We start from the raw sequence: 27,606 nt of genomic DNA, 5'->3' as shown, positions 1-27,606 counted from the left end.
TGCTGCCCGGATTAGCGAGGGTGCAGAGGAGATTTACCAGGATGCTGCTTGGATTAGAGAAGGTGCAGAGGAGATTTACCAGGATGTTGTCTCGATTAGAGAGGGTGCAGAGGAGATTTACCAGCACACTGCCAGGATTAGAAAGGGTGCAGAGGAGATTTACCGGGATGTTGTCTGGATTAGAGAGGGTGCAGAGGAGATTTACCAGCACACTGCCAGGATTAGAAAGGGTGCAGAGGAGATTTACCAGGATGCTGCTTGGATTAGAGAAGGTGCAGAGAAGATTTACCAGGATGTTGTCTCGATTAGAGAGGGTGCAGAGGAGATTTCCCAGCACACTCCCAGGATTAGAAAGGGTGCAGAGGAGATTTACCGGGATGTTGTCTGGATTAGAGAGGGTGCAGAGGAGATTTACCAGCACACTGCCAGGATTAGAAAGGGTGCAGAGGAGATTTACCAGCACACTGTCTAGATTATAGAGGGTGCAGAGGAGATTTACCAGGACGCTGTCTGGATTAGAGAGGGTGCAGAGGAGATTCACCAGGATGCTGCCCGGATTAGAGAGTGTGTAGAGGAGATTTATCAGGATGCTGCCTGGATTAGAGAGGGTGCAGAGGAGATTTACCAGGATGCTGCCTGGATTAGAGAGGATGCAGAGGAGATTTACCAGGATGCTGCCTGGATTAGAGAGGGTGCAGAGGAGATTTACCAGGATGCTGCCTGGATTAGAGAGGGTGCAGAGGAGATTTACCAGGATGCTGCCTGGATTAGAGAGGGTGCAGAGCAGATTTACCAGGATGCTGCCTGGATTAGAGAGGGTGCAGAAGAGATTTACCAGGATGCTGCTTGGATTAGAGAGGGTGTAGAGGAGATCCACCAGGATGCTGCCCGGATTAGAGAGGGTGCAGAGGAGATTTACCAGGATGCTGCTTGGATTAGAGAAGGTGCAGAGGAGATTTACCAGGATGTTGTCTCGATTAGAGAGGGTGCAGAGGAGATTTACCAGCACACTGCCAGGATTAGAAAGGGTGCAGAGGAGATTTACCAGGATGCTGCTTGGATTAGAGAAGGTGCAGAGGAGATTTACCAGGATGTTGTCTCGATTAGAGAGGGTGCAGAGGAGATTTACCAGCACACTGCCAGGATTAGAAAGGGTGCAGAGGAGATTTACCGGGATGTTGTCTGGATTAGAGAGGGTGCAGAGGAGATTTACCAGCACACTGCCAGGATTAGAAAGGGTGCAGAGGAGATTTACCAGCACACTGCCTAGATTATAGAGGGTGCAGAGGAGATTTACCAGGACGCTGTCTGGATTAGAGAGGGTGCAGAGGAGATTCACCAGGATGCTGCCCGGATTAGAGAGTGTGTAGAGGAGATTTATCAGGATGCTGCCTGGATTAGAGAGGGTGCAGAGGAGATTTACCAGGATGCTGCCTGGATTAGAGAGGATGCAGAGGAGATTTACCAGGATGCTGCCTGGATTAGAGAGGGTGCAGAGGAGATTTACCAGGATGCTGCCTGGATTAGAGAGGGTGCAGAGGAGATTTACCAGGATGCTGCCTGGATTAGAGAGGATGCAGAGGAGATTTACCAGGATGCTGCCTGGATTAGAGAGGGTGCAGAGGAGATTTACCAGGATGCTGCCTGGATTAGAGAGGGTGCAGAAGAGATTTACCAGGATGCTGCCCGGATTAGAGAGGGTGCAGAGGAGATTTACCAGGATGTTGCCTGGATTAGAGAGGGTGCAGAAGAGATATACCAGGATGCTGCCTGGATTAGAGAGGGTGCAGAGGAGATTTACCAGGATGCTGCCTGGATTAGAGAGGGTGTAGAGGAGATTTACCAGGATGCTGCCTGGATTAGAGAGGGTGCAGAGGAGATTTACCAGGATGCTGCCTGGATTAGAGAGGGTGCAGAAGAGATTTACCAGGATGCTGCCCGGATTAGAGAGGGTGCAGAGGAGATTTACCAGGATGTTGCCTGGATTAGAGAGGATGCAGAGGAGATCTACCAGGATGCTGCCTGGATTAGAGAGGGTGTAGAGGAGATCCACCAGGATGCTGCCCGGATTAGCGAGGGTGCAGAGGAGATTTACCAGGATGCTGCTTGGATTAGAGAAGGTGCAGAGGAGATTTACCAGGATGTTGTCTCGATTAGAGAGGGTGCAGAGGAGATTTACCAGCACACTGCCAGGATTAGAAAGGGTGCAGAGGAGATTTACCGGGATGTTGTCTGGATTAGAGAGGGTGCAGAGGAGATTTACCAGCACACTGCCAGGATTAGAAAGGGTGCAGAGGAGATTTACCAGGATGCTGCTTGGATTAGAGAAGGTGCAGAGAAGATTTACCAGGATGTTGTCTCGATTAGAGAGGGTGCAGAGGAGATTTCCCAGCACACTCCCAGGATTAGAAAGGGTGCAGAGGAGATTTACCGGGATGTTGTCTGGATTAGAGAGGGTGCAGAGGAGATTTACCAGCACACTGCCAGGATTAGAAAGGGTGCAGAGGAGATTTACCAGCACACTGTCTAGATTATAGAGGGTGCAGAGGAGATTTACCAGGACGCTGTCTGGATTAGAGAGGGTGCAGAGGAGATTCACCAGGATGCTGCCCGGATTAGAGAGTGTGTAGAGGAGATTTATCAGGATGCTGCCTGGATTAGAGAGGGTGCAGAGGAGATTTACCAGGATGCTGCCTGGATTAGAGAGGATGCAGAGGAGATTTACCAGGATGCTGCCTGGATTAGAGAGGGTGCAGAGGAGATTTACCAGGATGCTGCCTGGATTAGAGAGGGTGCAGAGGAGATTTACCAGGATGCTGCCTGGATTAGAGAGGGTGCAGAGCAGATTTACCAGGATGCTGCCTGGATTAGAGAGGGTGCAGAAGAGATTTACCAGGATGCTGCTTGGATTAGAGAGGGTGTAGAGGAGATCCACCAGGATGCTGCCCGGATTAGAGAGGGTGCAGAGGAGATTTACCAGGATGCTGCTTGGATTAGAGAAGGTGCAGAGGAGATTTACCAGGATGTTGTCTCGATTAGAGAGGGTGCAGAGGAGATTTACCAGCACACTGCCAGGATTAGAAAGGGTGCAGAGGAGATTTACCGGGATGTTGTCTGGATTAGAGAGGGTGCAGAGGAGATTTACCAGCACACTTCCAGGATTAGAAAGGGTGCAGAGGAGATTTACCAGCACACTGCCTGGATTATAGAGGATGCAGAGGAGATTTACCAGGATGCTGCCTGGATTAGAGAGGGTGCAGAGGAGATTTACCAGGATGCTGCCTGGATTAGAGAGGGTGCAGAGGAGATTTACCAGGATGCTGCCTGGATTAGAGAGGGTGCAGAGGAGATCTACCAGGATGCGGCCTGGATTAGAAAGGGTGCAGAGGAGATTTACCAGGATGTTGTCTCGATTAGAGAGGGTGCAGAGGAGATTTACCAGCACACTGCCAGGATTAGAAAGGGTGCAGAGGAGATTTACCAGGACGCTGCCTGGATTAGAGAGGGTGCAGAGCAGATTTACCAGGATGCTGCCTGGATTAGAGAGGGTGTAGAGGAGATCCACCAGGATGCTGCCCGGATTAGAGAGGGTGCAGAGGAGATTTACCTGGATGCTGCCTGGATTAGAGAGGGTGCAGAGGAGATTTACCAGGATGCTGCCTGGATTAGAGAGGGTGCAGAGGAGATTTACCAGGATGCTGCCTGGATTAGAGAGGGTGCAGAGCAGATTTACCAGGATGCTGCCTGGATTAGAGAGGGTGCAGAAGAGATCTACCAGGATGCTGCCTGGATTAGAGAGGGTGTAGAGGAGATCCACCAGGATGCTGCCCGGATTAGAGAGGGTGCAGAGGAGATTTACCAGGATGCTGCTTGGATTAGAGAAGGTGCAGAGGAGATTTACCAGGATGTTGTCTCGATTAGAGAGGGTGCAGAGGAGATTTACCAGCACACTGCCAGGATTAGAAAGGGTGCAGAGGAGATTTACCGGGATGTTGTCTGGATTAGAGAGGGTGCAGAGGAGATTTACCAGCACACTGCCAGGATTAGAAAGGGTGCAGAGGAGATTTACCAGGATGCTGCTTGGATTAGAGAAGGTGCAGAGGAGATTTACCAGGATGTTGTCTCGATTAGAGAGGGTGCAGAGGAGATTTACCAGCACACTGCCAGGATTAGAAAGGGTGCAGAGGAGATTTACCGGGATGTTGTCTGGATTAGAGAGGGTGCAGAGGAGATTTACCAGCACACTGCCAGGATTAGAAAGGGTGCAGAGGAGATTTACCAGCACACTGCCTGGATTATAGAGGATGCAGAGGAGATTTACCAGGACGCTGTCTGGATTAGAGAGGGTGCAGAGGAGATTCACCAGGATGCTGCCCGGATTAGAGAGTGTGTAGAGGAGATTTATCAGGATGCTGCCTGGATTAGAGAGGGTGCAGAGGAGATTTACCAGGATGCTGCCTGGATTAGAGAGGATGCAGAGGAGATTTACCAGGATGCTGCCTGGATTAGAGAGGGTGCAGAGGAGATTTACCAGGATGCTGCCTGGATTAGAGAGGGTGCAGAAGAGATTTACCAGGATGCTGCCCGGATTAGAGAGGGTGCAGAGGAGATTTACCAGGATGTTGCCTGGATTAGAGAGGGTGCAGAAGAGATATACCAGGATGCTGCCTGGATTAGAGAGGGTGCAGAGGAGATTTACCAGGATGCTGCCTGGATTAGAGAGGGTGTAGAGGAGATTTACCAGGATGCTGCCTGGATTAGAGAGGGTGCAGAGGAGATTTACCAGGATGCTGCCTGGATTAGAGAGGGTGCAGAAGAGATTTACCAGGATGCTGCCCGGATTAGAGAGGGTGCAGAGGAGATTTACCAGGATGTTGCCTGGATTAGAGAGGATGCAGAGGAGATCTACCAGGATGCTGCCTGGATTAGAGAGGGTGTAGAGGAGATCCACCAGGATGCTGCCCGGATTAGCGAGGGTGCAGAGGAGATTTACCAGCACACTGCCAGGATTAGAAAGGGTGCAGAGGAGATTTACCAGGATGCTGCTTGGATTAGAGAAGGTGCAGAGGAGATTTACCAGGATGTTGTCTCGATTAGAGAGGGTGCAGAGGAGATTTACCAGCACACTGCCAGGATTAGAAAGGGTGCAGAGGAGATTTACCGGGATGTTGTCTGGATTAGAGAGGGTGCAGTGGAGATTTACCAGCACACTGCCAGGATTAGAAAGGGTGCAGAGGAGATTTACCAGCACACTGCCTGGATTATAGAAGATGCAGAGGAGATTTACGAGGACGCTGTCTGGATTAGAGAGGGTGCAGAGGAGATTCACCAGGATGCTGCCCGGATTAGAGAGTGTGTAGAGGAGATTTATCAGGATGCTGCCTGGATTAGAGAGGGTGCAGAGGAGATTTACCAGGATGCTGCCTGGATTAGAGAGGATGCAGAGGAGATTTACCAGGATGCTGCCTGGATTAGAGAGGGTGCAGAGGAGATTTACCAGGATGCTGCCTGGATTAGAGAGGGTGCAGAAGAGATTTACCAGGATGCTGCCCGGATTAGAGAGGGTGCAGAGGAGATTTACCAGGATGTTGCCTGGATTAGAGAGGGTGCAGAAGAGATATACCAGGATGCTGCCTGGATTAGAGAGGGTGCAGAGGAGATTTACCAGGATGCTGCCTGGATTAGAGAGGGTGTAGAGGAGATTTACCAGGATGCTGCCTGGATTAGAGAGGGTGCAGAGGAGATTTACCAGGATGCTGCCTGGATTAGAGAGGGTGCAGAAGAGATTTACCAGGATGCTGCCCGGATTAGAGAGGGTGCAGAGGAGATTTACCAGGATGTTGCCTGGATTAGAGAGGATGCAGAGGAGATCTACCAGGATGCTGCCTGGATTAGAGAGGGTGTAGAGGAGATCCACCAGGATGCTGCCCGGATTAGCGAGGGTGCAGAGGAGATTTACCAGGATGCTGCTTGGATTAGAGAAGGTGCAGAGGAGATTTACCAGGATGTTGTCTCGATTAGAGAGGGTGCAGAGGAGATTTACCAGCACACTGCCAGGATTAGAAAGGGTGCAGAGGAGATTTACCGGGATGTTGTCTGGATTAGAGAGGGTGCAGAGGAGATTTACCAGCACACTGCCAGGATTAGAAAGGGTGCAGAGGAGATTTACCAGGATGCTGCTTGGATTAGAGAAGGTGCAGAGGAGATTTACCAGGATGTTGTCTCGATTAGAGAGGGTGCAGAGGAGATTTACCAGCACACTGCCAGGATTAGAAACGGTGCAAAGGAGATTTACCGGGATGTTGTCTGGATTAGAGAGGGTGCAGAGGAGATTTACCAGCACACTGCCAGGATTAGAAAGGGTGCAGAGGAGATTTACCAGCACACTGTCTAGATTATAGAGGGTGCAGAGGAGATTTACCAGGACGCTGTCTGGATTAGAGAGGGTGCAGAGGAGATTCACCAGGATGCTGCCCGGATTAGAGAGTGTGTAGAGGAGATTTATCAGGATGCTGCCTGGATTAGAGAGGGTGCAGAGGAGATTTACCAGGATGCTGCCTGGATTAGAGAGGATGCAGAGGAGATTTACCAGGATGCTGCCTGGATTAGAGAGGGTGCAGAGGAGATTTACCAGGATGCTGCCTGGATTAGAGAGGGTGCAGAGGAGATTTACCAGGATGCTGCCTGGATTAGAGAGGGTGCAGAGCAGATTTACCAGGATGCTGCCTGGATTAGAGAGGGTGCAGAAGAGATTTACCAGGATGCTGCTTGGATTAGAGAGGGTGTAGAGGAGATCCACCAGGATGCTGCCCGGATTAGAGAGGGTGCAGAGGAGATTTACCAGGATGCTGCTTGGATTAGAGAGGATGCAGAGGAGATTTACCAGGATGCTGCCTGGATTAGAGAGGGTGCAGAGGAGATTTACCAGGATGCTGCCTGGATTAGAGAGGGTGCAGAGGAGATTTACCAGGATGCTGCCTGGATTAGAGAGGGTGCAGAGGAGATCTACCAGGATACGGCCTGGATTAGAGAGGGTGCAGAGGAGATTTACCAGGATGTTGTCTCGATTAGAGAGGGTGCAGAGGAGATTTACCAGCACACTGCCAGGATTAGAAAGGGTGCAGAGGAGATTTACCAGGACGCTGCCTGGATTGGAGAGGGTGTAGAGGAGATCCACCAGGATGCTGCCCGGATTAGAGAGGGTGCAGAGGAGATTTACCTGGATGCTGCTTGGATTAGAGAAGGTGCAGAGGAGATTTACCAGGATGTTGTCTCGATTAGAGAGGGTGCAGAGGAGATTTACCAGCACACTGCCAGGATTAGAAAGGATGCAGAGGAGATTTACCGGGATGTTGTCTGGATTAGAGAGGGTGCAGAGGAGATTTACCAGCACACTGCCAGGATTAGAAAGGGTGCAGAGGAGATTTACCAGCACACTGCCTAGATTATAGAGGGTGCACAGGAGATTTACCAGGACGCTGTCTGGATTAGAGAGGGTGCAGAGGAGATTCACCAGGATGCTGCCCGGATTAGAGAGTGTGTAGAGAAGATTTATCAGGATGCTGCCTGGATTAGAGAGGGTGCAGAGGAGATTTACCAGGATGCTGCCTGGATTAGAGAGGATGCAGAGGAGATTTACCAGGATGCTGCCTGGATTAGAGAGGGTGCAGAGGAGATTTACCAGGATGCTTCCTGGATTAGAGAGGGTGCAGAAGAGATTTACCAGGATGCTGCCTGGATTAGAGAGGGTGCAGAGTAGATTTACCAGGATGCTGCCCGGATTAGAGAGGGTGCAGAGGAGATTTACCAGGATGTTGCCTGGATTAGAGAGGGTGCAGATGAGATTTACCAGGATGCTGCCTGGATTAGAGAGGGTGCAGAGGAGATTTACCAGGATGCTGCCTGGATTAGAGAGGGTGTAGAGGAGATTTACCAGGATGCTGCCTGGATTAGAGAGGGTGCAGAGGAGATTTACCAGGATGCTGCCTTGATTAGAGAGGGTGCAGAGGAGATTTACTAGGATGCTGCCTGGATTAGAGAGGGTGCAGAGGAGATCTACCAGGATGCTGCCTGGATTAGAGAGGGTGTAGAGGAGATCCACCAGGATGCTGCCCGGATTAGAGAGGGTGCAGAGGAGATTTACCAGGATGCTGCTTGGATTAGAGAAGGTGCAGAGGAGATTTACCAGGATGTTGTCTCGATTAGAGAGGGTGCAGAGGAGATTTACCAGCACACTGCCAGGATTAGAAAGGGTGCAGAGGAGATTTACCGGGATGTTGTCTGGATTAGAGAGGGTGCAGAGGAGATTTACCAGCACACTGCCAGGATTAGAAAGGGTGCAGAGGAGATTTACCAGGATGCTGCTTGGATTAGAGAAGGTGCAGAGGAGATTTACCAGGATGTTGTCTCGATTAGAGAGGGTGCAGAGGAGATTTACCAGCACACTGCCAGGATTAGAAAGGGTGCAGAGGAGATTTACCGGGATGTTGTCTGGATTAGAGAGGTGCAGAGGAGATTTACCAGCACACTGCCAGGATTAGAAAGGGTGCAGAGGAGATTTACCAGCACACTGCCTGGATTATAGAGGATGCAGAGGAGATTTACCAGGACGCTGTCTGGATTAGAGATTGTGCAGAGGAGATTCACCAGGATGCTGCCCGGATTAGAGAGTGTGTAGAGGAGATTTATCAGGATGCTGCCTGGATTAGAGAGGGTGCAGAGGAGATTTACCAGGATGCTGCCTGGATTAGAGAGGGTGCAGAAGAGATTTACCAGGATGCTGCCCGGATTAGAGAGGGTGCAGAGGAGATTTACCAGGATGTTGCCTGGATAAGAGAGGGTGCAGAAGAGATTTACCAGGATGCTGCCTGGATTAGAGAGGGTGCAGAGGAGATTTACCAGGATGCTGCCTGGATTAGAGAGGGTGTAGAGGAGATTTTCCAGGATGCTGCCTGGATTAGAGAGGGTGCAGAGGAGATTTACCAGGATGCTGCCTGGATTAGAGAGGGTGCAGAAGAGATTTACCAGGATGCTGCCCGGATTAGAGAGGGTGCAGAGGAGATTTACCAGGATGTTGCCTGGATTAGAGAGGATGCAGAGGAGATCTACCAGGATGCTGCCTGGATTAGAGAGGGTGTAGAGGAGATCCACCAGGATGCTGCCCGGATTAGAGAGGGTGCAGAGGAGATTTACCAGGATGCTGCTTGGATTAGAGAAGGTGCAGAGGAGATTTACCAGGATGTTGTCTCGATTAGAGAGGGTGCAGAGGAGATTTACCAGCACACTGCCAGGATTAGAAAGGGTGCAGAGGAGATTTACCGGGATGTTGTCTGGATTAGAGAGGGTGCAGAGGAGATTTACCAGCACACTGCCAGGATTAGAAAGGGTGCAGAGGAGATTTACCAGGATGCTGCTTGGATTAGAGAAGGTGCAGAGGAGATTTACCAGGATGTTGTCTCGATTAGAGAGGGTGCAGAGGAGATTTACCAGCACACTGCCAGGATTAGAAAGGGTGCAGAGGAGATTTACCGGGATGTTGTCTGGATTAGAGAGGGTGCAGAGGAGATTCACCAGGATGCTGCCCGGATTAGAGAGTGTGTAGAGGAGATTTATCAGGATGCTGCCTGGATTAGAGAGGGTGCAGAGGAGATTTACCAGGATGCTGCCTGGATTAGAGAGGATGCAGAGGAGATTTACCAGGATGCTGCCTGGATTAGAGAGGGTGCAGAGGAGATTTACCAGGATGCTGCCTGGATTAGAGAGGGTGCAGAGGAGATTTACCAGGATGCTGCCTGGATTAGAGAGGGTGCAGAGCAGATTTACCAGGATGCTGCCTGGATTAGAGAGGGTGCAGAAGAGATCTACCAGGATGCTGCCTGGATTAGAGAGGGTGTAGAGGAGATCCACCAGGATGCTGCCCGGATTAGAGAGGGTGCAGAGGAGATTTACCAGGATGCTGCTTGGATTAGAGAAGGTGCAGAGGAGATTTACCAGGATGCTGTCTCGATTAGAGAGGGTGCAGAGGAGATTACCAGCACACTGCCAGGATTAGAAAGGGTGCAGAAGAGATTTACCGGGATGTTGTCTGGATTAGAGAGGTGCAGAGGAGATTTACCAGCACACTGCCAGGATTAGAAAGGGTGCAGAGGAGATTTACCAGCACACTGCCTGGATTATAGAGGATGCAGAGGAGATTTACCAGGACGCTGTCTGGTTTAGAGAGGGTGCAGAGGAGATTCACCAGGATGCTGCCCGGATTAGAGAGTGTGTAGAGGAGATTTATCAGGATGCTGCCTGGATTAGAGAGGGTGCAGAGGAGATTTACCAGGATGTTGCCTGGATTAGAGAGGATGCAGAGGAGATTTACCAGGATGCTGCCTGGATTAGAGAGGGTGCAGAGGAGATTTACCAGGATGCTGCCTGGATTAGAGAGGGTGCAGAAGAGATTTACCAGGATGCTGCCCGGATTAGAGAGGGTGCAGAGGAGATTTACCAGGATGTTGCCTGGATAAGAGAGGGTGCAGAAGAGATTTACCAGGATGCTGCCTAGATTAGAGAGGGTGCAGAGGAGATTTACCAGGATGCTGCCTGGATTAGAGAGGGTGTAGAGGAGATTTACCAGGATGCTGCCTGGATTAGAGAGGGTGCAGAGGAGATTTACCAGGATGCTGCCTGGATTAGAGAGGGTGCAGAAGAGATTTACCAGGATGCTGCCCGGATTAGAGAGGGTGCAGAGGAGATTTACCAGGATGTTGCCTGGATTAGAGAGGATGCAGAGGAGATCTACCAGGATGCTGCCTGGATTAGAGAGGGTGTAGAGGAGATCCACCAGGATGCTGCCCGGATTAGAGAGGGTGCAGAGGAGATTTACCAGGATGCTGCTTGGATTAGAGAAGGTGCAGAGGAGATTTACCAGGATGTTGTCTCGATTAGAGAGGGTGCAGAGGAGATTTACCAGCACACTGCCAGGATTAGAAAGGGTGCAGAGGAGATTTACCGGGATGTTCTCTGGATTAGAGAGGGTGCAGAGGAGATTTACCAGCACACTGCCAGGATTAGAAAGGGTGCAGAGGAGATTTACCAGGATGCTGCTTGGATTAGAGAAGGTGCAGAGGAGATTTACCAGGATGTTGTCTCGATTAGAGAGGGTGCAGAGGAGATTTACCAGCACACTGCCAGGATTAGAAAGGGTGCAGAGGAGATTTACCGGGATGTTGTCTGGATTAGAGAGGGTGCAGAGGAGATTCACCAGGATGCTGCCCGGATTAGAGAGTGTGTAGAGGAGATTTATCAGGATGCTGCCTGGATTAGAGAGGGTGCAGAGGAGATTTACCAGGATGCTGCCTGGATTAGAGACGATGCAGAGGAGATTTACCAGGATGCTGCCTGGATTAGAGAGGGTGCAGAGGAGATTTACCAGGATGCTGCCTGGATTAGAGAGGGTGCAGAGGAGATTTACCAGGATGCTGCCTGGATTAGAGAGGGTGCAGAGCAGATTTACCAGGATGCTGCCTGGATTAGAGAGGGTGCAGAAGAGATCTACCAGGATGCTGCCTGGATTAGAGAGGGTGTAGAGGAGATCCACCAGGATGCTGCCCGGATTAGAGAGGGTGCAGAGGAGATTTACCAGGATGCTGCTTGGATTAGAGAAGGTGCAGAGGAGATTTACCAGGATGCTGTCTCGATTAGAGAGGGTGCAGAGGAGATTTACCAGCACACTGCCAGGATTAGAAAGGGTGCAGAGGAGATTTACCGGGATGTTGTCTGGATTAGAGAGGGTGCAGAGGAGATTTACCAGCACACTGCCAGGATTAGAAAGGGTGCAGAGGAGATTTACCAGGATGCTGCTTGGATTAGAGAAGGTGCAGAGGAGATTTACCAGGATGTTGTCTCGATTAGAGAGGGTGCAGAGGAGATTTACCAGCACACTGCCAGGATTAGAGAGGGTGCAGAGGAGATTTACCAGCACACTGCCAGGATTAGAAAGGGTGCAGAGGAGATTTACCAGCACACTGCCTGGATTATAGAGGATGCAGAGGAGATTTACCAGGACGCTTTCTGGATTAGAGAGGGTGCAGAGGAGATTCACCAGGATGCTGCCCGGATTAGAGAGTGTGTAGAGGAGATTTATCAGGATGCTGCCTGGATTAGAGAGGGTGCAGAGGAGATTTACCAGGATGCTGCCTGGATTAGAGAGGATGCAGAGGAGATTTACCAGGATGCTGCCTGGATTAGAGAGGGTGCAGAGGAGATTTACCAGGATGCTGCCTGGATTAGAGAGGGTGCAGAAGAGATTTACCAGGATGCTGCTTGGATTAGAGAGGGTGTAGAGGAGATCCACCAGGATGCTGCCCGGATTAGAGAGGGTGCAGAGGAGATTTACCAGGATGCTGCTTGGATTAGAGAAGGTGCAGAGGAGATTTACCAGGATGTTGTCTCGATTAGAGAGGGTGCAGAGGAGATTTACCAGCACACTGCCAGGATTAGAAAGGGTGCAGAGGAGATTTACCGGGATGTTGTCTGGATTAGAGAGGGTGCAGAGGAGATTTACCAGCACACTGCCAGGATTAGAAAGGGTGCAGAGGAGATTTACCAGCACACTGCCTGGATTATAGAGGATGCAGAGGAGATTTACCAGGATGCTGCCTGGATTAGAGAGGGTGCAGAGGAGATTTACCAGGATGCTGCCTGGATTAGAGAGGGTGCAGAGGAGATTTACCAGGATGCTGCCTGGATTAGAGAGGGTGCAGAGGAGATCTACCAGGATGCGGCCTGGATTAGAGAGGGTGCAGAGGAGATTTACCAGGATGTTGTCTCGATTACACAGAGTGCAGAGGAGATTTACCAGCACACTGCCAGGATTAGAAAGGGTGCAGAGGAGATTTACCAGGACGCTGCCTGGATTAGAGAGGGTGCAGAGCAGATTTACCAGGATGCTGCCTGGATTAGAAGGGGTGTAGAGGAGATCCACCAGGATGCTGCCCGGATTAGAGAGGGTGCAGAGGAGATTTACCTGGATGCTGCTTGGATTAGAGAAGGTGCAGAGGAGATTTACCAGGATGTTGTCTCGATTAGAGAGGGTGCAGAGGAGATTTACCAGCACACTGCCAGGATTAGAAAGGATGCAGAGGAGATTTACCGGGATGTTGTCTGGATTAGAGAGGGTGCAGAGGAGATTTACCAGCACACTGCCAGGATTAGAAACGGTGCAGAGGAGATTTACCAGCACACTGCCTAGATTATAGAGGGTGCAGAGGAGATTTACCAGGACGCTGTCTGGATTAGAGAGGGTGCAGAGGAGATTCACCAGGATGCTGCCCGGATTAGAGAGTGTGTAGAGAAGATTTATCAGGATGCTGCCTGGATTAGAGAGGGTGCAGAGGAGATTTACCAGGATGCTGCCTGGATTAGAGAGGATGCAGAGGAGATTTACCAGGATGCTGCCTGGATTAGAGAGGGTGCAGAGGAGATTTACCAGGATGCTTCCTGGATTAGAGAGGGTGCAGAAGAGATTTACCAGGATGCTGCCTGGATTAGAGAGGGTGCAGAGTAGATTTACCAGGATGCTGCCCGGATTAGAGAGGGTGCAGAGGAGATTTACCAGGATGTTGCCTGGATTAGAGAGGGTGCAGAAGAGATTTACCAGGATGCTGCCTGGATTAGAGAGGGTGCAGAGGAGATTTACCAGGATGCTGCCTGGATTAGAGAGGGTGTAGAGGAGATTTACCAGGATGCTGCCTGGATTACAGAGGGTGCAGAGGAGATTTACCAGGATGCTGCCTGGATTAGAGAGGGTGCAGAGGAGATTTACTAGGATGCTGCCTGGATTAGAGAGGGTGCAGAGGAGATCTACCAGGATGCTGCCTGGATTAGAGAGGGTGTAGAGGAGATCCACCAGGATGCTGCCCGGATTAGAGAGGGTGCAGAGGAGATTTACCAGGATGCTGCTTGGATTAGAGAAGGTGCAGAGGAGATTTACCAGGATGTTGTCTCGATTAGAGAGGGTGCAGAGGAGATTTACCAGCACACTGCCAGGATTAGAGAGGGTGCAGAGGAGATTTACCGGGATGTTGTCTGGATTAGAGAGGGTGCAGAGGAGATTTACCAGCACACTGCCAGGATTAGAAAGGGTGCAGAGGAGATTTACCAGGATGCTGCTTGGATTAGAGAAGGTGCAGAGGAGATTTACCAGGATGTTGTCTCGATTAGAGAGGGTGCAGAGGAGATTTACCAGCACACTGCCAGGATTAGAAAGGGTGCAGAGGAGATTTACCGGGATGTTGTCTGGATTAGAGAGGGTGCAGAGGAGATTTACCAGCACACTGCCAGGATTAGAAAGGGTGCAGAGGAGATTTACCAGCACACTGCCTGGATTATAGAGGATGCAGAGGAGATTTACCAGGACGCTGTCTGGATTAGAGAGGGTGCAGAGGAGATTCACCAGGATGCTGCCCGGATTAGAGAGTGTGTAGAGGAGATTTATCAGGATGCTGCCTGGATTAGAGAGGGTGCAGAGGAGATTTACCAGGATGCTGCCTGGATTAGAGAGGATGCAGAGGAGATTTACCAGGATGCTGCCTGGATTAGAGAGGGTGCAGAGGAGATTTACCAGGATGCTGCCTGGATTAGAGAGGGTGCAGAAGAGATTTACCAGGATGCTGCCCGGATTAGAGAGGGTGCAGAGGAGATTTACCAGGATGTTGCCTGGATAAGAGAGGGTGCAGAAGAGATTTACCAGGATTCTGCCTGGATTAGAGAGGGTGCAGAGGAGATTTACCAGGATGCTGCCTGGATTAGAGAGGGTGTAGAGGAGATTTACCAGGATGCTGCCTGGATTAGAGAGGGTGCAGAGGAGATTTACCAGGATGCTGCCTGGATTAGAGAGGGTGCAGAAGAGATTTACCTGGATGCTGCCCGGATTAGAGAGGGTGCAGAGGAGATTTACCAGGATGTTGCCTGGATTAGAGAGGATGCAGAGGAGATCTACCAGGATGCTGCCTGGATTAGAGAGGGTGTAGAGGAGATCCACCAGGATGCTGCCCGGATTAGAGAGGGTGCAGAGGAGATTTACCAGGATGCTGCTTGGATTAGAGAAGGTGCAGAGGAGATTTACCAGGATGTTGTCTCGATTAGAGAGGGTGCAGAGGAGATTTACCAGCACACTGCCAGGATTAGAAAGGGTGCAGAGGAGATTTACCGGGATGTTGTCTGGATTAGAGAGGGTGCAGAGGAGATTTACCAGCAAACTGCCAGGATTAGAGAGGGTGCAGAGGAGATTTACCAGGATGCTGCCTGGATTAGAGAAGGTGCAGAGGAGATTTACCAGGATGTTGTCTCGATTAGAGAGGGTGCAGAGGAGATTTACCAGCACACTGCCAGGATTAGAAAGGGTGCAGAGGAGATTTACCGGGATGTTGTCTGGATTAGAGAGGGTGCAGAGGAGATTCACCAGGATGCTGCCCGGATTAGAGAGTGTGTAGAGGAGATTTATCAGGATGCTGCCTGGATTAGAGAGGGTGCAGAGGAGATTTACCAGGATGCTGCCTGGATTAGAGAGGATGCAGAGGAGATTTACCAGGATGCTGCCTGGATTAGAGAGGGTGCAGAGGAGATTTACCAGGATGCAGCCTGGATTAGAGAGGGTGCAGAGGAGATTTACCAGGATGCTGCCTGGATTAGAGAGGGTGCAGAGCAGATTTACCAGGATGCTGCCTGGATTAGAGAGGGTGCAGAAGAGATCTACCAGGATGCTGCCTGGATTAGAGAGGGTGTAGAGGAGATCCACCAGGATGCTGCCCGGATTAGAGAGGGTGCAGAGGAGATTTACCAGGATGCTGCTTGGATTAGAGAAGGTGCAGAGGAGATTTACCAGGATGTTGTCTCGATTAGAGAGGGTGCAGAGGAGATTTACCAGCACACTGCCAGGATTAGAAAGGGTGCAGAGGAGATTTACCGGGATGTTGTCTGGATTAGAGAGGGTGCAGAGGAGATTTACCAGCACACTGCCAGGATTAGAAAGGGTGCAGAGGAGATTTACCAGCACACTGCCTGGATTATAGAGGATGCAGAGGAGATTTACCAGGACGCTGTCTGGATTAGAGAGGGTGCAGAGGAGATTCACCAGGATGCTGCCCGGATTAGAGAGTGTGTAGAGGAGATTTATCAGGATGCTGCCTGGATTAGAGAGGGTGCAGAGGAGATTTACCAGGATGCTGCCTGGATTAGAGAGGATGCAGAGGAGATTTACCAGGATGCTGCCTGGATTAGAGAGGGTGCAGAGGAGATTTACCAGGATGCTGCCTGGATTAGAGAGGGTGCAGAAGAGATTTACCAGGATGCTGCCCGGATTAGAGAGGGTGCAGAGGAGATTTACCAGGATGTTGCCTGGATTAGAGAGGGTGCAGAAGAGATTTACCAGGATGCTGCCTGGATTAGAGAGGGTGCAGAGGAGATTTACCAGGATGCTGCCTGGATTAGAGAGGGTGAAGAGGAGATTTACCAGGATGCTGCCTGGATTAGAGAGGGTGCAGAGGAGATTTACCAGGATGCTGCCTGGATTAGAGAGGGTGCAGAAGAGATTTACCAGGATGCTGCCCGGATTAGAGAGGGTGCAGAGGAGATTTACCAGGATGTTGCCTGGATTAGAGAGGATGCAGAGGAGATCTACCAGGATGCTGCCTGGATTAGAGAGGGTGTAGAGGAGATCCACCAGGATGCTGCCCGGATTAGAGAGGGTGCAGAGGAGATTTACCAGGATGCTGCTTGGATTAGAGAAGGTGCAGAGGAGATTTACCAGGATGTTGTCTCGATTAGAGAGGGTGCAGAGGAGATTTACCAGCACACTGCCAGGATTAGAAAGGGTGCAGAGGAGATTTACCGGGATGTTGTCTGGATTAGAGAGGGTGCAGAGGAGATTTACCAGCACACTGCCAGGATTAGAAAGGGTGCAGAGGAGATTTACCAGGATGCTGCTTGGATTAGAGAAGGTGCAGAGGAGATTTACCAGGATGTTGTTTCGATTAGAGAGGGTGCAGAGGAGATTTACCAGCACACTGCCAGGATTAGAAAGGGTGCAGAGGAGATTTACCGGGATGTTGTCTGGATTAGAGAGGGTGCAGAGGAGATTTACCAGCACACTGCCAGGATTAGAAAGGGTGCAGAGGAGATTTACCAGCACACTGCCTAGATTATAGAGGGTGCAGAGGAGATTTACCAGGACGCTGTCTGGATTAGAGAGGGTGCAGAGGAGATTCACCAGGATGCTGCCCGGATTAGAGAGTGTGTAGAGGAGATTTATCAGGATGCTGCCTGGATTAGAGAGGGTGCAGAGGAGATTTACCAGGATGCTGCCTGGATTAGAGAGGATGCAGAGGAGATTTACCAGGATGCTGCCTGGATTAGAGAGGGTGCAGAGGAGATTTACCAGGATGCTGCCTGGATTAGAGAGGGTGCAGAGGAGATTTACCAGGATGCTGCCTGGATTAGAGAGTGTGCAGAGCAGATTTACCAGGATGATGCCTGGATTAGAGAGGGTGCAGAAGAGATTTACCAGGATGCTGCTTGGATTAGAGAGGGTGTAGAGGAGATCCACCAGGATGCTGCCCGGATTAGAGAGGGTGCAGAGGAGATTTACCAGGATGCTGCTTGGATTAGAGAAGGTGCAGAGGAGATTTACCAGGATGTTGTCTCGATTAGAGAGGGTGCAGAGGAGATTTACCAGCACACTGCCAGGATTAGAAAGGGTGCAGAGGAGATTTACCGGGATGTTGTCTGGATTAGAGAGGGTGCAGAGGAGATTTACCAGCACACTGCCAGGATTAGAAAGGGTGCAGAGGAGATTTACCAGCACACTGTCTGGATTATAGAGGATGCAGAGGAGATTTACCAGGACGCTGTCTGGATTAGAGAGGGTGCAGAGGAGATTCACCAGGATGTTTTTCGGATTAGAGAGTGTGTAGAGGATATTTATCAGGATGCTGCCTGGATTAGAGAGGGTGCAGAGGAGATTTACCAGGATGCTGCCTGGATTAGAGAGGATGCAGAGGAGATTTACCAGGATGCTGCCTGGATTAGAGAGGGTGCAGAGGAGATTTACCAGGATGCTGCCTGGATTAGAGAGGGTGCAGAAGAGATTTACCAGGATGCTGCCCGGATTAGAGAGGGTGCAGAGGAGATTTACCAGGATGTTGCCTGGATTAGAGAGGGTGCAGAAGAGATTTACCAGGATGCTGCCTGGATTAGAGAGGGTGCAGAGGAGATTTACCAGGATGCTGCCTGGATTAGAGAGTGTGTAGAGGAGATTTACCAGGATGCTGCCTGGATTAGAGAGGGTGCAGAGGAGATTTACCAGGATGCTGCCTGGATTAGAGAGGGTGCAGAAGAGATTTACCAGGATGCTGCCCGGATTAGAGAGGGTGCAGAGGAGATTTACCAGGATGTTGCCTGGATTAGAGAGGGTGCAGAAGAGATTTACCAGGATGCTGCCTGGATTAGAGAGGGTGCAGAGGAGATTTACCAGGATGCTGCCTGGATTAGAGAGGGTGTAGAGGAGATTTACCAGGATGCTGCCTGGATTAGAGAGGGTGCAGAGGAGATTTACCAGGATGCTGCCTGGATTAGAGAGGGTGCAGAGGAGATTTACCAGGATGTTGTCTCGATTAGAGAGGGTGCAGAGGAGATTTACCAGCACACTGCCAGGATTAGAAAGGGTGCAGAGGAGATTTACCAGGACGCTGCCTGGATTAGAGAGGGTGCAGAGCAGATTTACCAGGATGCTGCCTGGATTAGAGAGGGTGTAGAGGAGATCCACCAGGATGCTGCCCGGATTAGAGGGGGTGCAGAGGAGATTTACCAGGATGCTGCTTGGATTAGAGAAGGTGCAGAGGAGATTTACCAGGATGTTGTCTCGATTAGAGAGGGTGCAGAGGAGATTTACCAGCACACTGCCAGGATTAGAAAGGATGCAGAGGAGATTTACCGGGATGTTGTCTGGATTAGAGAGGGTGCAGAGGAGATTTACCAGCACACTGCCAGGATTAGAAAGGGTGCAGAGGAGATTTACCAGCACACTGCCTAGATTATAGAGGGTGCAGAGGAGATTTACCAGGACGCTGTCTGGATTAGAGAGGGTGCAGAGGAGATTCACCAGGATGCTGCCCGGATTAGAGAGTGTGTAGAGGAGATTTATCAGGATGCTGCCTGGATTAGAGAGGGTGCAGAGGAGATTTACCAGGATGCTGCCTGGATTAGAGAGGATGCAGAGGAGATTTACCAGGATGCTGCCTGTATTAAAGAGGGTGCAGAGGAGATTTACCAGGATGCTGCCTGGATTAGAGAGGGTGCAGAAGAGATTTACCAGGATGCTGCCTGGATTAGAGAGGGTGCAGAGTAGATTTACCAGGATGCTGCCCGGATTAGGGAGGGTGCAGACGAGATTTACCAGGATGTTGCCTGGATTAGAGAGGGTGCAGAAGAGATTTACCAGGATGCTGCCTGGATTAGAGAGGGTGCAGAGGAGATTTACCAGGATGCTGCCTGGATTAGAGAGGGTGTAGAGGAGATTTACCAGGATGCTGCCTGGATTAGAGAGGGTGCAGAGGAGATTTACCAGGATGCTGCCTTGATTAGAGAGGGTGCAGAGGAGATTTACTAGGATGCTGCCTGGATTAGAGAGGGTGCAGAGGAGATCTACCAGGATGCTGCCTGGATTAGAGAGGGTGTAGAGGAGATCCACCAGGATGCTGCCCGGATTAGAGAGGGTGCAGAGGAGATTTACCAGGATGCTGCTTGGATTAGAGAAGGTGCAGAGGAGATTTACCAGGATGTTGTCTCGATTAGAGAGGGTGCAGAGGAGATTTACCAGCACACTGCCAGGATTAGAAAGGGTGCAGAGGAGATTTACCGGGATGTTGTCTGGATTAGAGAGGGTGCAGAGGAGATTTACCAGCACACTGCCAGGATTAGAAAGGGTGCAGAGGAGATTTACCAGCACACTGCCTAGATTAGAGAGGGTGCAGAGGAGATTTACCAGGACGCTGTCTGGATTAGAGAGGGTGCAGAGGAGATTCACCAGGATGCTGCCCGGATTAGAGAGTGTGTAGAGGAGATTTATCAGGATGCTGCCTGGATTAGAGAGGGTGCAGAGGAGATTTACCAGGATGCTGCCTGGATTAGAGAGGGTGCAGAGGAGATTTACCAGGATGCTGCCTGGATTAGAGAGGGTGCAGAGGAGATTTACCAGGATGCTGCCTGGATTAGAGAGGGTGCAGAGGAGATTTACCAGGATGCTGCCTGGATTAGAGAGGGTGCAGAGCAGATTTACCAGGATGCTGCCTGGATTAGAGAGGGTGCAGAAGAGATTTACCAGGATGCTGCTTGGATTAGAGAGGGTGTAGAGGAGATCCACCAGGATGCTGCCCGGATTAGAGAGGGTGCAGAGGAGATTTACCAGGATGCTGCTTGGATTAGAGAAGGTGCAGAGGAGATTTACCAGGATGTTGTCTCGATTAGAGAGGGTGCAGAGGAGATTTACCAGCACACTGCCAGGATTAGAAAGGGTGCAGAGGAGATTTACCGGGATGTTGTCTGGATTAGAGAGGGTGCAGAGGAGATTTACCAGCACACTGCCAGGATTAGAAAGGGTGCAGAGGAGATTTACCAGCACACTGCCTGGATTATAGAGGATGCAGAGGAGATTTACCAGGACGCTGTCTGGATTAGAGAGGGTGCAGAGGAGATTCACCAGGATGCTGCCCGGATTAGAGAGTGTGTAGAGGAGATTTATCAGGATGCTGCCTGGATTAGAGAGGGTGCAGAGGAGATTTACCAGGATGCTGCCTGGATTAGAGAGGATGCAGAGGAGATTTACCAGGATGCTGCCTGGATTAGAGAGGGTGCAGAGGAGATTTACCAGGATGCTGCCTGGATTAGAGAGGGTGCAGAAGAGATTTACCAGGATGCTGCCCGGATTAGAGAGGGTGCAGAGGAGATTTACCAGGATGTTGCCTGGATTAGAGAGGGTGCAGAAGAGATTTACCAGGATGCTGCCTGGATTAGAGAGGGTGCAGAGGAGATTTACCAGGATGCTGCCTGGATTAGAGAGGGTGTAGAGGAGATTTACCAGGATGCTGCCTGGATTAGAGAGGGTGCAGAGGAGATTTACCAGGATGCTGCCTGGATTAGAGAGGGTGCAGAAGAGATTTACCAGGATGCTGCCCGGATTAGAGAGGGTGCAGAGGAGATTTACCAGGATGTTGCCTGGATTAGAGAGGGTGCAGAAGAGATTTACCAGGATGCTGCCTGGATTAGAGAGGGTGCAGAGGAGATTTACCAGGATGCTGCCTGGATTAGAGAGGGTGTAGAGGAGATTTACCAGGATGCTGCCTGGATTAGAGAGGGTGCAGAGGAGATTTACCAGGATGCTGCCTGGATTAGAGAGGGTGCAGAGGAGATTTACCAGGATGTTGTCTGGATTAGAGAGGGTGCAGAGGAGATTTACCAGCACACTGCCAGGATTAGAAAGGGTGCAGAGGAGATTTACCAGGACGCTGCCTGGATTAGAGAGGGTGCAGAGCAGATTTACCAGGATGCTGCCTGGATTAGAGAGGGTGTAGAGGAGATCCACCAGGATGCTGCCCGGATTAGAGGGGGTGCAGAGGAGATTTACCAGGATGCTGCTTGGATTAGAGAAGGTGCAGAGGAGATTTACCAGGATGTTGTCTCGATTAGAGAGGGTGCAGAGGAGATTTACCAGCACACTGCCAGGATTAGAAAGGATGCAGAGGAGATTTACCGGGATGTTGTCTGGATTAGAGAGGGTGCAGAGGAGATTTACCAGCACACTGCCAGGATTAGAAAGGGTGCAGAGGAGATTTACCAGCACACTGCCTAGATTATAGAGGGTGCAGAGGAGATTTACCAGGACGCTGTCTGGATTAGAGAGGGTGCAGAGGAGATTCACCAGGATGCTGCCCGGATTAGAGAGTGTGTAGAGGAGATTTATCAGGATGCTGCCTGGATTAGAGAGGGTGCAGAGGAGATTTACCAGGATGCTGCCTGGATTAGAGAGGATGCAGAGGAGATTTACCAGGATGCTGCCTGTATTAGAGAGGGTGCAGAGGAGATTTACCAGGATGCTGCCTGGATTAGAGAGGGTGCAGAAGAGATTTACCAGGATGCTGCCTGGATTAGAGAGGGTGCAGAGTAGATTTACCAGGATGCTGCCCGGATTAGAGAGGGTGCAGAGGAGATTTACCAGGATGTTGCCTGGATTAGAGAGGGTGCAGAAGAGATTTACCAGGATGCTGCCTGGATTAGAGAGGGTGCAGAGGAGATCTACCAGGATGCTGCCTGGATTAGAGAGCGTGTAGAGGAGATCCACCAGGATGCTGCCCGGATTAGAGAGGGTGCAGAGGAGATTTACCAGGATGCTGCTTGGATTAGAGAAGGTGCAGAGGAGATTTACCAGGATGTTGTCTCGATTAGAGAGGGTGCAGAGGAGATTTACCAGCACACTGCCAGGATTAGAAAGGGTGCAGAGGAGATTTACCGGGATGTTGTCTGGATTAGAGAGGGTGCAGAGGAGATTTACCAGCACACTGCCAGGATTAGAAAGGGTGCAGAGGAGATTTACCAGGATGCTGCTTGGATTAGAGAAGGTGCAGAGGAGATTTACCAGGATGTTGTCTCGATTAGAGAGGGTGCAGAGGAGATTTACCAGCACACTGCCAGGATTAGAGAGGGTGCAGAGGAGATTTACCAGCACACTGCCAGGATTAGAAAGGGTGCAGAGGAGATTTACCAGGATGCTGCTTGGATTAGAGAAGGTGCAGAGGAGATTTACCAGGATGTTGTCTCGATTAGAGAGGGTGCAGAGGAGATTTACCAGCACACTGCCAGGATTAGAAAGGGTGCAGAGGAGATTTACCGGGATGTTGTCTGGATTAGAGAGGGTGCAGAGGAGATTTACCAGCACACTGCCAGGATTAGAAAGGGTGCAGAGGAGATTTACCAGCACACTGCCTAGATTATAGAGGGTGCAGAGGATGATTTACCAGGACGCTGTCTGGATTAGAGAGGGTGCAGAGGAGATTCACCAGGATGCTGCCCGGATTAGAGAGTGTGTAGAGGAGATTTATCAGGATGCTGCCTGGATTAGAGAGGGTGCAGAGGAGATTTACCAGGATGCTGCCTGGATTAGAGAGGATGCAGAGGAGATTTACCAGGATGCTGCCTGGATTAGAGAGGGTGCAGAGGAGATTTACCAGGATGTTGCCTGGATTAGAGAGGTTGCAGAAGAGATTTACCAGGATGCTGCCTGGATTAGAGAGGGTGCAGAGGAGATTTACCAGGATGCTGCCTGGATTAGAGAGGGTGCAGATGAGATTTACCAGGATGCTGCTTGGATTAGAGAGGGTGCAGAGGAGATTTACCAGGATGTTGTCTCGATTAGAGAGGGTGCAGAGGAGATTTACCAGCACACTGCCAGGATTAGAAAGGGTGCAGAGGAGATTTACCAGGACGCTGTCTGGATTAGAGAGGGTGCAGAGGAGATTTACCAGCACACTGCCTGATGAGAACAGGGTGTCTGATGAGAACCAGGCTGAGTGACCTGGGGCTTTTCTCTTTGAAGAGGAGTCCAAGATGATAAGAGGCAGAGATCGAGCGGACTTTACCTCGGGGCAGAAATCACTATTATGAGGGGGTATAATTTTAAGATGATTGGAGGAAAATATTGGGGGGATGTTGGAGGTAGTTTATTTTACACCTAGAGCAGTGGGAGCATGAAACTTCCTAACAGGGGTGGTGTTGGAGGCAGATACATTTGGGATATTTCAGAAACTCTTCAGACACGTGGACGATAGAAAAATGGAGGGATATGTGGACAGGAAGGGTGAGACCGATTGTGGGGTAGGTTAAAGGGTCAGCACAGCATCGTGGTTCGAAGGGCCTGTACTCTTCTGTAATGTTTGATGTTCTGTGTACGCATGGTCGTGACAATAAATCATTTTGACAGACAGACTCAATGTCTCAATGTCACATTCAAATCCCAGTTCCCCTCAGCACCCCTACCACAGCACGGCAATCCCTCCTCAGCGCCCCTCCCTCCTCAGCACTCCTACCACAGCACGGCAATCCCTCCTCACCGCCTCTCCCACAGCACAGAGCTCCCTCCTCTCCACCCCTCACTCCTCAGCGCCCCTCCCTCAGCGTGGCGCTCCCTCTGCACCGTCAGGGTGGGTAACTGCAGTGCATTTTGCCAACGGTGCTCTCTGGAGGCGCTGTGAAAGAGGAAGGGAGCGTTTTGGGAAGAGAGAGGGGGTTGAAGAGGGAAGCAAGGAGGGAGGAAAGGGAGAAGGGGAGTAAGAAAGGTGGGGGGGAGGAATGAGGTGGATAGGGATTGCAGGGGAGGGAAAGAGAGGGTTAGGGGAGAGACGGGGGCAGGGAAGGGATGGGGAAGGGGAGGGATGGGGGAAGGGGAGAGATGGGGGAAGGGAAGGGATGGGGAAGGGGAGGGATGGGGAAGGGGAGAGATGGGGGAAGGGAAGGGATGGAGAAGGGGAGGGATGGGGGAAGGGGAGAGATGGGGAAGGGGAGGATGGGGTAAGGGGAGAGATGGGGAAGGGGAGAGATGGGGAAGGGGAGAGATGGGGAAGGGGAGAGATGGGGAAGGGGAGAGATGGGGTAAGGGGAGGGATGGGGAGGGGAGGGAGAGAGCGGGGAAAGGTGAGGGAAAGAGAGGATTGGGGAGAGATGGGGAAGGGGAGGGATGGGGAGGGGAGGGATGGGGAAGGGGAGGGATGGGAAGGGGAAAGGGAGGGAAAAAGAGGGTTGGGGAGAGACAGGGAAGGGAAGGGATGGGGAAGGGGAGAGATGGGGTAAGGGGAGAGATGGGGAAGGGGAGGAATGGGGAAGGGGAGGGATGGGGAAGGGGAGGGATGGGGTTAGGGAAGCGATGGGGAAGGGGAGGGAGAGAAAGGGGAAGGAAAGGGATGGGGAAGGGGAGGGATGGGGAAGGGGAGGGGAGAGAGAGGGGGAAGGGGAGGGGAGAGAGAGGGGGAAGGGGAGGGGAGAGAGAGGGGGGAGAGGAGGGAATGATGGAGAGAGAGGGAAGGGGAAGGGGAGGGGGAGGGGAGTGGCGTGTGGCGTGGGGAGAGGAGGGATGAGGGAGGGAGAGAGAGGGGAAGGGGAATGAGGGAGGGAGAGAGGGGAGGGGAGAGGAGGGATGAGGGAGGGAGAGGGGAGGGGAGCGGAGGGATGACGGAGGGAGAGGGGAGGGGAGGGGAGAGGAGGGATGAGGGAGGGAGCGTTTTGCCTGGTCCCCGAACGGACTGTGGGGCTCCTGCAGCCGTTTCCCCGTCCCACCAGCAGGGGGAGGCAGCGAGCCACCCGGCGCCGAGATCCCGCGGCAGCGCCCCGGCTCCCTGAAGCTGAAGCGAGAGCACGAAGTCCCCGAGTCGTCATCTATCCCCACCCCAGCCACCCTTCATCTGTCCCCCATTCCCCTCCCAGCCCGTTCACGTCCAGGGAGCTGAGACTCTAGTGATTCATCCTCCTCGCGATTTGCATCCCTCCCCTCTCTCCGTCCCTCCACCAAGAGAAGCTGGGTGTGGCCACTCTGCCCTGGCAGGTTCTGCTGTCCCGTCCGGAGACCCGATCCCTCCCTCCCTTCCCTCTGCTGCTTGGTGATTCCCCCCTCCTTGCTCGCTTCCAACCCACGTTCCCCACCCCCCGCCCCCGCCCGGCACCTCCCCGACCCTCGGTTTGGGGGGGGGCGGTGAATACACTCACCGCGCCCGGCCGAGGGTAGGGCACACGGCCGGTGTAGGGCCCCCACTGGAAGTGCCGCCCCTCGCGGTGGGCGAAGGGGCCGTTGAAGACGGTCCGGACGTCCGACAGGGAGTAAACGCAGACAGCCGAGCCTCGGAACACGGAGCTGGAGGCAGAGCACAAGAGTGAGGGGGAGAAGAGAAAGTGAGGGGGGAGAGGGAGGAGGGGAGAAAAGGGGGAATGACGAAGGCTGGGGCGATCGAGTGCGGCAGAGGAGGCGGAGGTGAATCCACTCACCCCGAGGTGGAGAAGACGCCATAAACCCTTGGATTCTTCTTGTCCTGGGTCGGCTGAATGAAGACGTCGGCTGTGGGTGGAGTTGATGGAAGATGTGACCTGGGTTTGCCCTCCATTGCCCCCTCACCTTCACTCACTCTCATCCTCTCCCTCCTCCTCCCCTCTGCTCCCCCAGTCACCAATCCCATCTCCTCTCCCCACCCAAGCCTCCCTCTCCTTCCATGTTAAAGATTAAAGTCTGTCCCGAGCCTTGTGGCCCATCAGGCCGGTGCTTATGCCGGTTTCCGTGGCGTGAAGTGACTGAGAGTACGAGACTCCCCCCACCCCCCGGGATAGGACGCCAGTCTATCGCGAGGTTAACCCCCAACATTTGCCGGTACCCATTTCCAGCTGGGTGGACCGGAGCAGCGTTGGTTAAGTGCCTTGTTCAAAGACACAACATGCTGTCTCACGACCTTCAGCTCGCTAGTCTAACGCCTTAACCACTTGGCCACGCACCATACACTCTCCTTGCATGTGACCCTCCTTTTCATCCCCTCCTCTACAGCTCTTCTTCCCTCTCACCTCAAACCCCTCCCCTCCTTCCTCACCCCTCCCCACCTTCCCTCCTCCCTCACCTCTACCCCCTTCTCTCGCCTCCAACCCCTTCCTGTCCTTCCTCCTCCATCCCCTCCCCTCCTCCTCCTCCCTCCCTTCATGACCCCCCCCATTCCAGCTGAGACTCACTCAGCTCATCAAAGGTGGTCTCCACGCCATCAGCCCCCGCCACCCCACACACCAAGCGGGCCTTCAGGAAGCTCGTCCACTTGTTGACCAGGGATCGTTGCCCTCCGCTGTCGTTCTGTGGCAGGAGGGAGAGGGTTAACTCAGCTGGGAGAGAGGGAGGGATCCTCCCAGCCCCAGGTGCACCCAGCTATAGAGGAACAAAGCTTTCACTACCCCCCCCCCACCGACCGCCAAGCTGGGGATGGGACCCAGATTGCCAAAACAGACAGTGGAATGGTTGTACAAAATCTACGTACATACAAAAAAATCAGGACCAAAAGGGTGAGCTTGGTGCACTAATGCCCTGACCTGAGTATCTTTCAAAGTAAGGGGTATTGTCGGAAAGGCAGCTGAGCTCAGGCCATAGACCAATAGCTGGGATTATGACATTGCAGCCATGAGTGAGAGTTGTTGCAAGAGGGACAGGACTGGCAGCTCAGTATTCCAGCTTCTGTTGTTTTCAATGCGACAGAACGGGAGGGGTTAAAAGAGGGATTCTGGCAGGACTAGTAAGGGAAAAAGTCACAGCAGTGCTCAGTCAGGACAGACTGGAGGGACCTGTGGGTGGAACTGAGAAATAAGAAGGGTATGACCACGTTATGGAATGGTATGGAAGTTGTCCTGTTGGTATGGAAATTGTCCCATCTGAGACCGGAAGAAGCTGCAGAAGATTGTGAACACAGCCCAGCACATCAGACAAACCAATCTTCCATCCGTGGACTCACTTTACACCACACGCTGTCGGAGCAGTGCTGCCAGGATAATCAAGGACACGAC

The 27,606-nt window shown here is 51.9% G+C and overlaps 1 protein-coding gene across 3 annotated transcripts in view; it reads right to left on the bottom strand.

The window, feature by feature from the left end:
- LOC134339112 (semaphorin-3F-like) overlaps window positions 1-27,606 on the bottom strand; it is a 123,526-nt gene that overhangs the window by 47,725 nt on the left and 48,195 nt on the right. For all 3 annotated transcript variants that reach the window (XM_063035433.1, XM_063035435.1, XM_063035434.1), the window contains exons 9-11: window positions 26,791-26,905; window positions 26,065-26,134; window positions 25,789-25,933 (exon numbers count right to left, since the gene is read on the bottom strand). In XM_063035433.1, the coding sequence (XP_062891503.1) occupies window positions 25,789-25,933; window positions 26,065-26,134; window positions 26,791-26,905 (330 nt within the window). The remainder of the gene's footprint in view (window positions 1-25,788; window positions 25,934-26,064; window positions 26,135-26,790; window positions 26,906-27,606) is intronic.

Source organism: Mobula hypostoma, chromosome 28 (genome assembly GCF_963921235.1).
Source record: "Mobula hypostoma chromosome 28, sMobHyp1.1, whole genome shotgun sequence".
Taxonomy (NCBI): domain Eukaryota; kingdom Metazoa; phylum Chordata; class Chondrichthyes; order Myliobatiformes; family Myliobatidae; genus Mobula; species Mobula hypostoma.
Note: the sequence above shows the minus strand (reverse complement) of the source record. Positions and strands in the feature narration are given on the sequence as shown.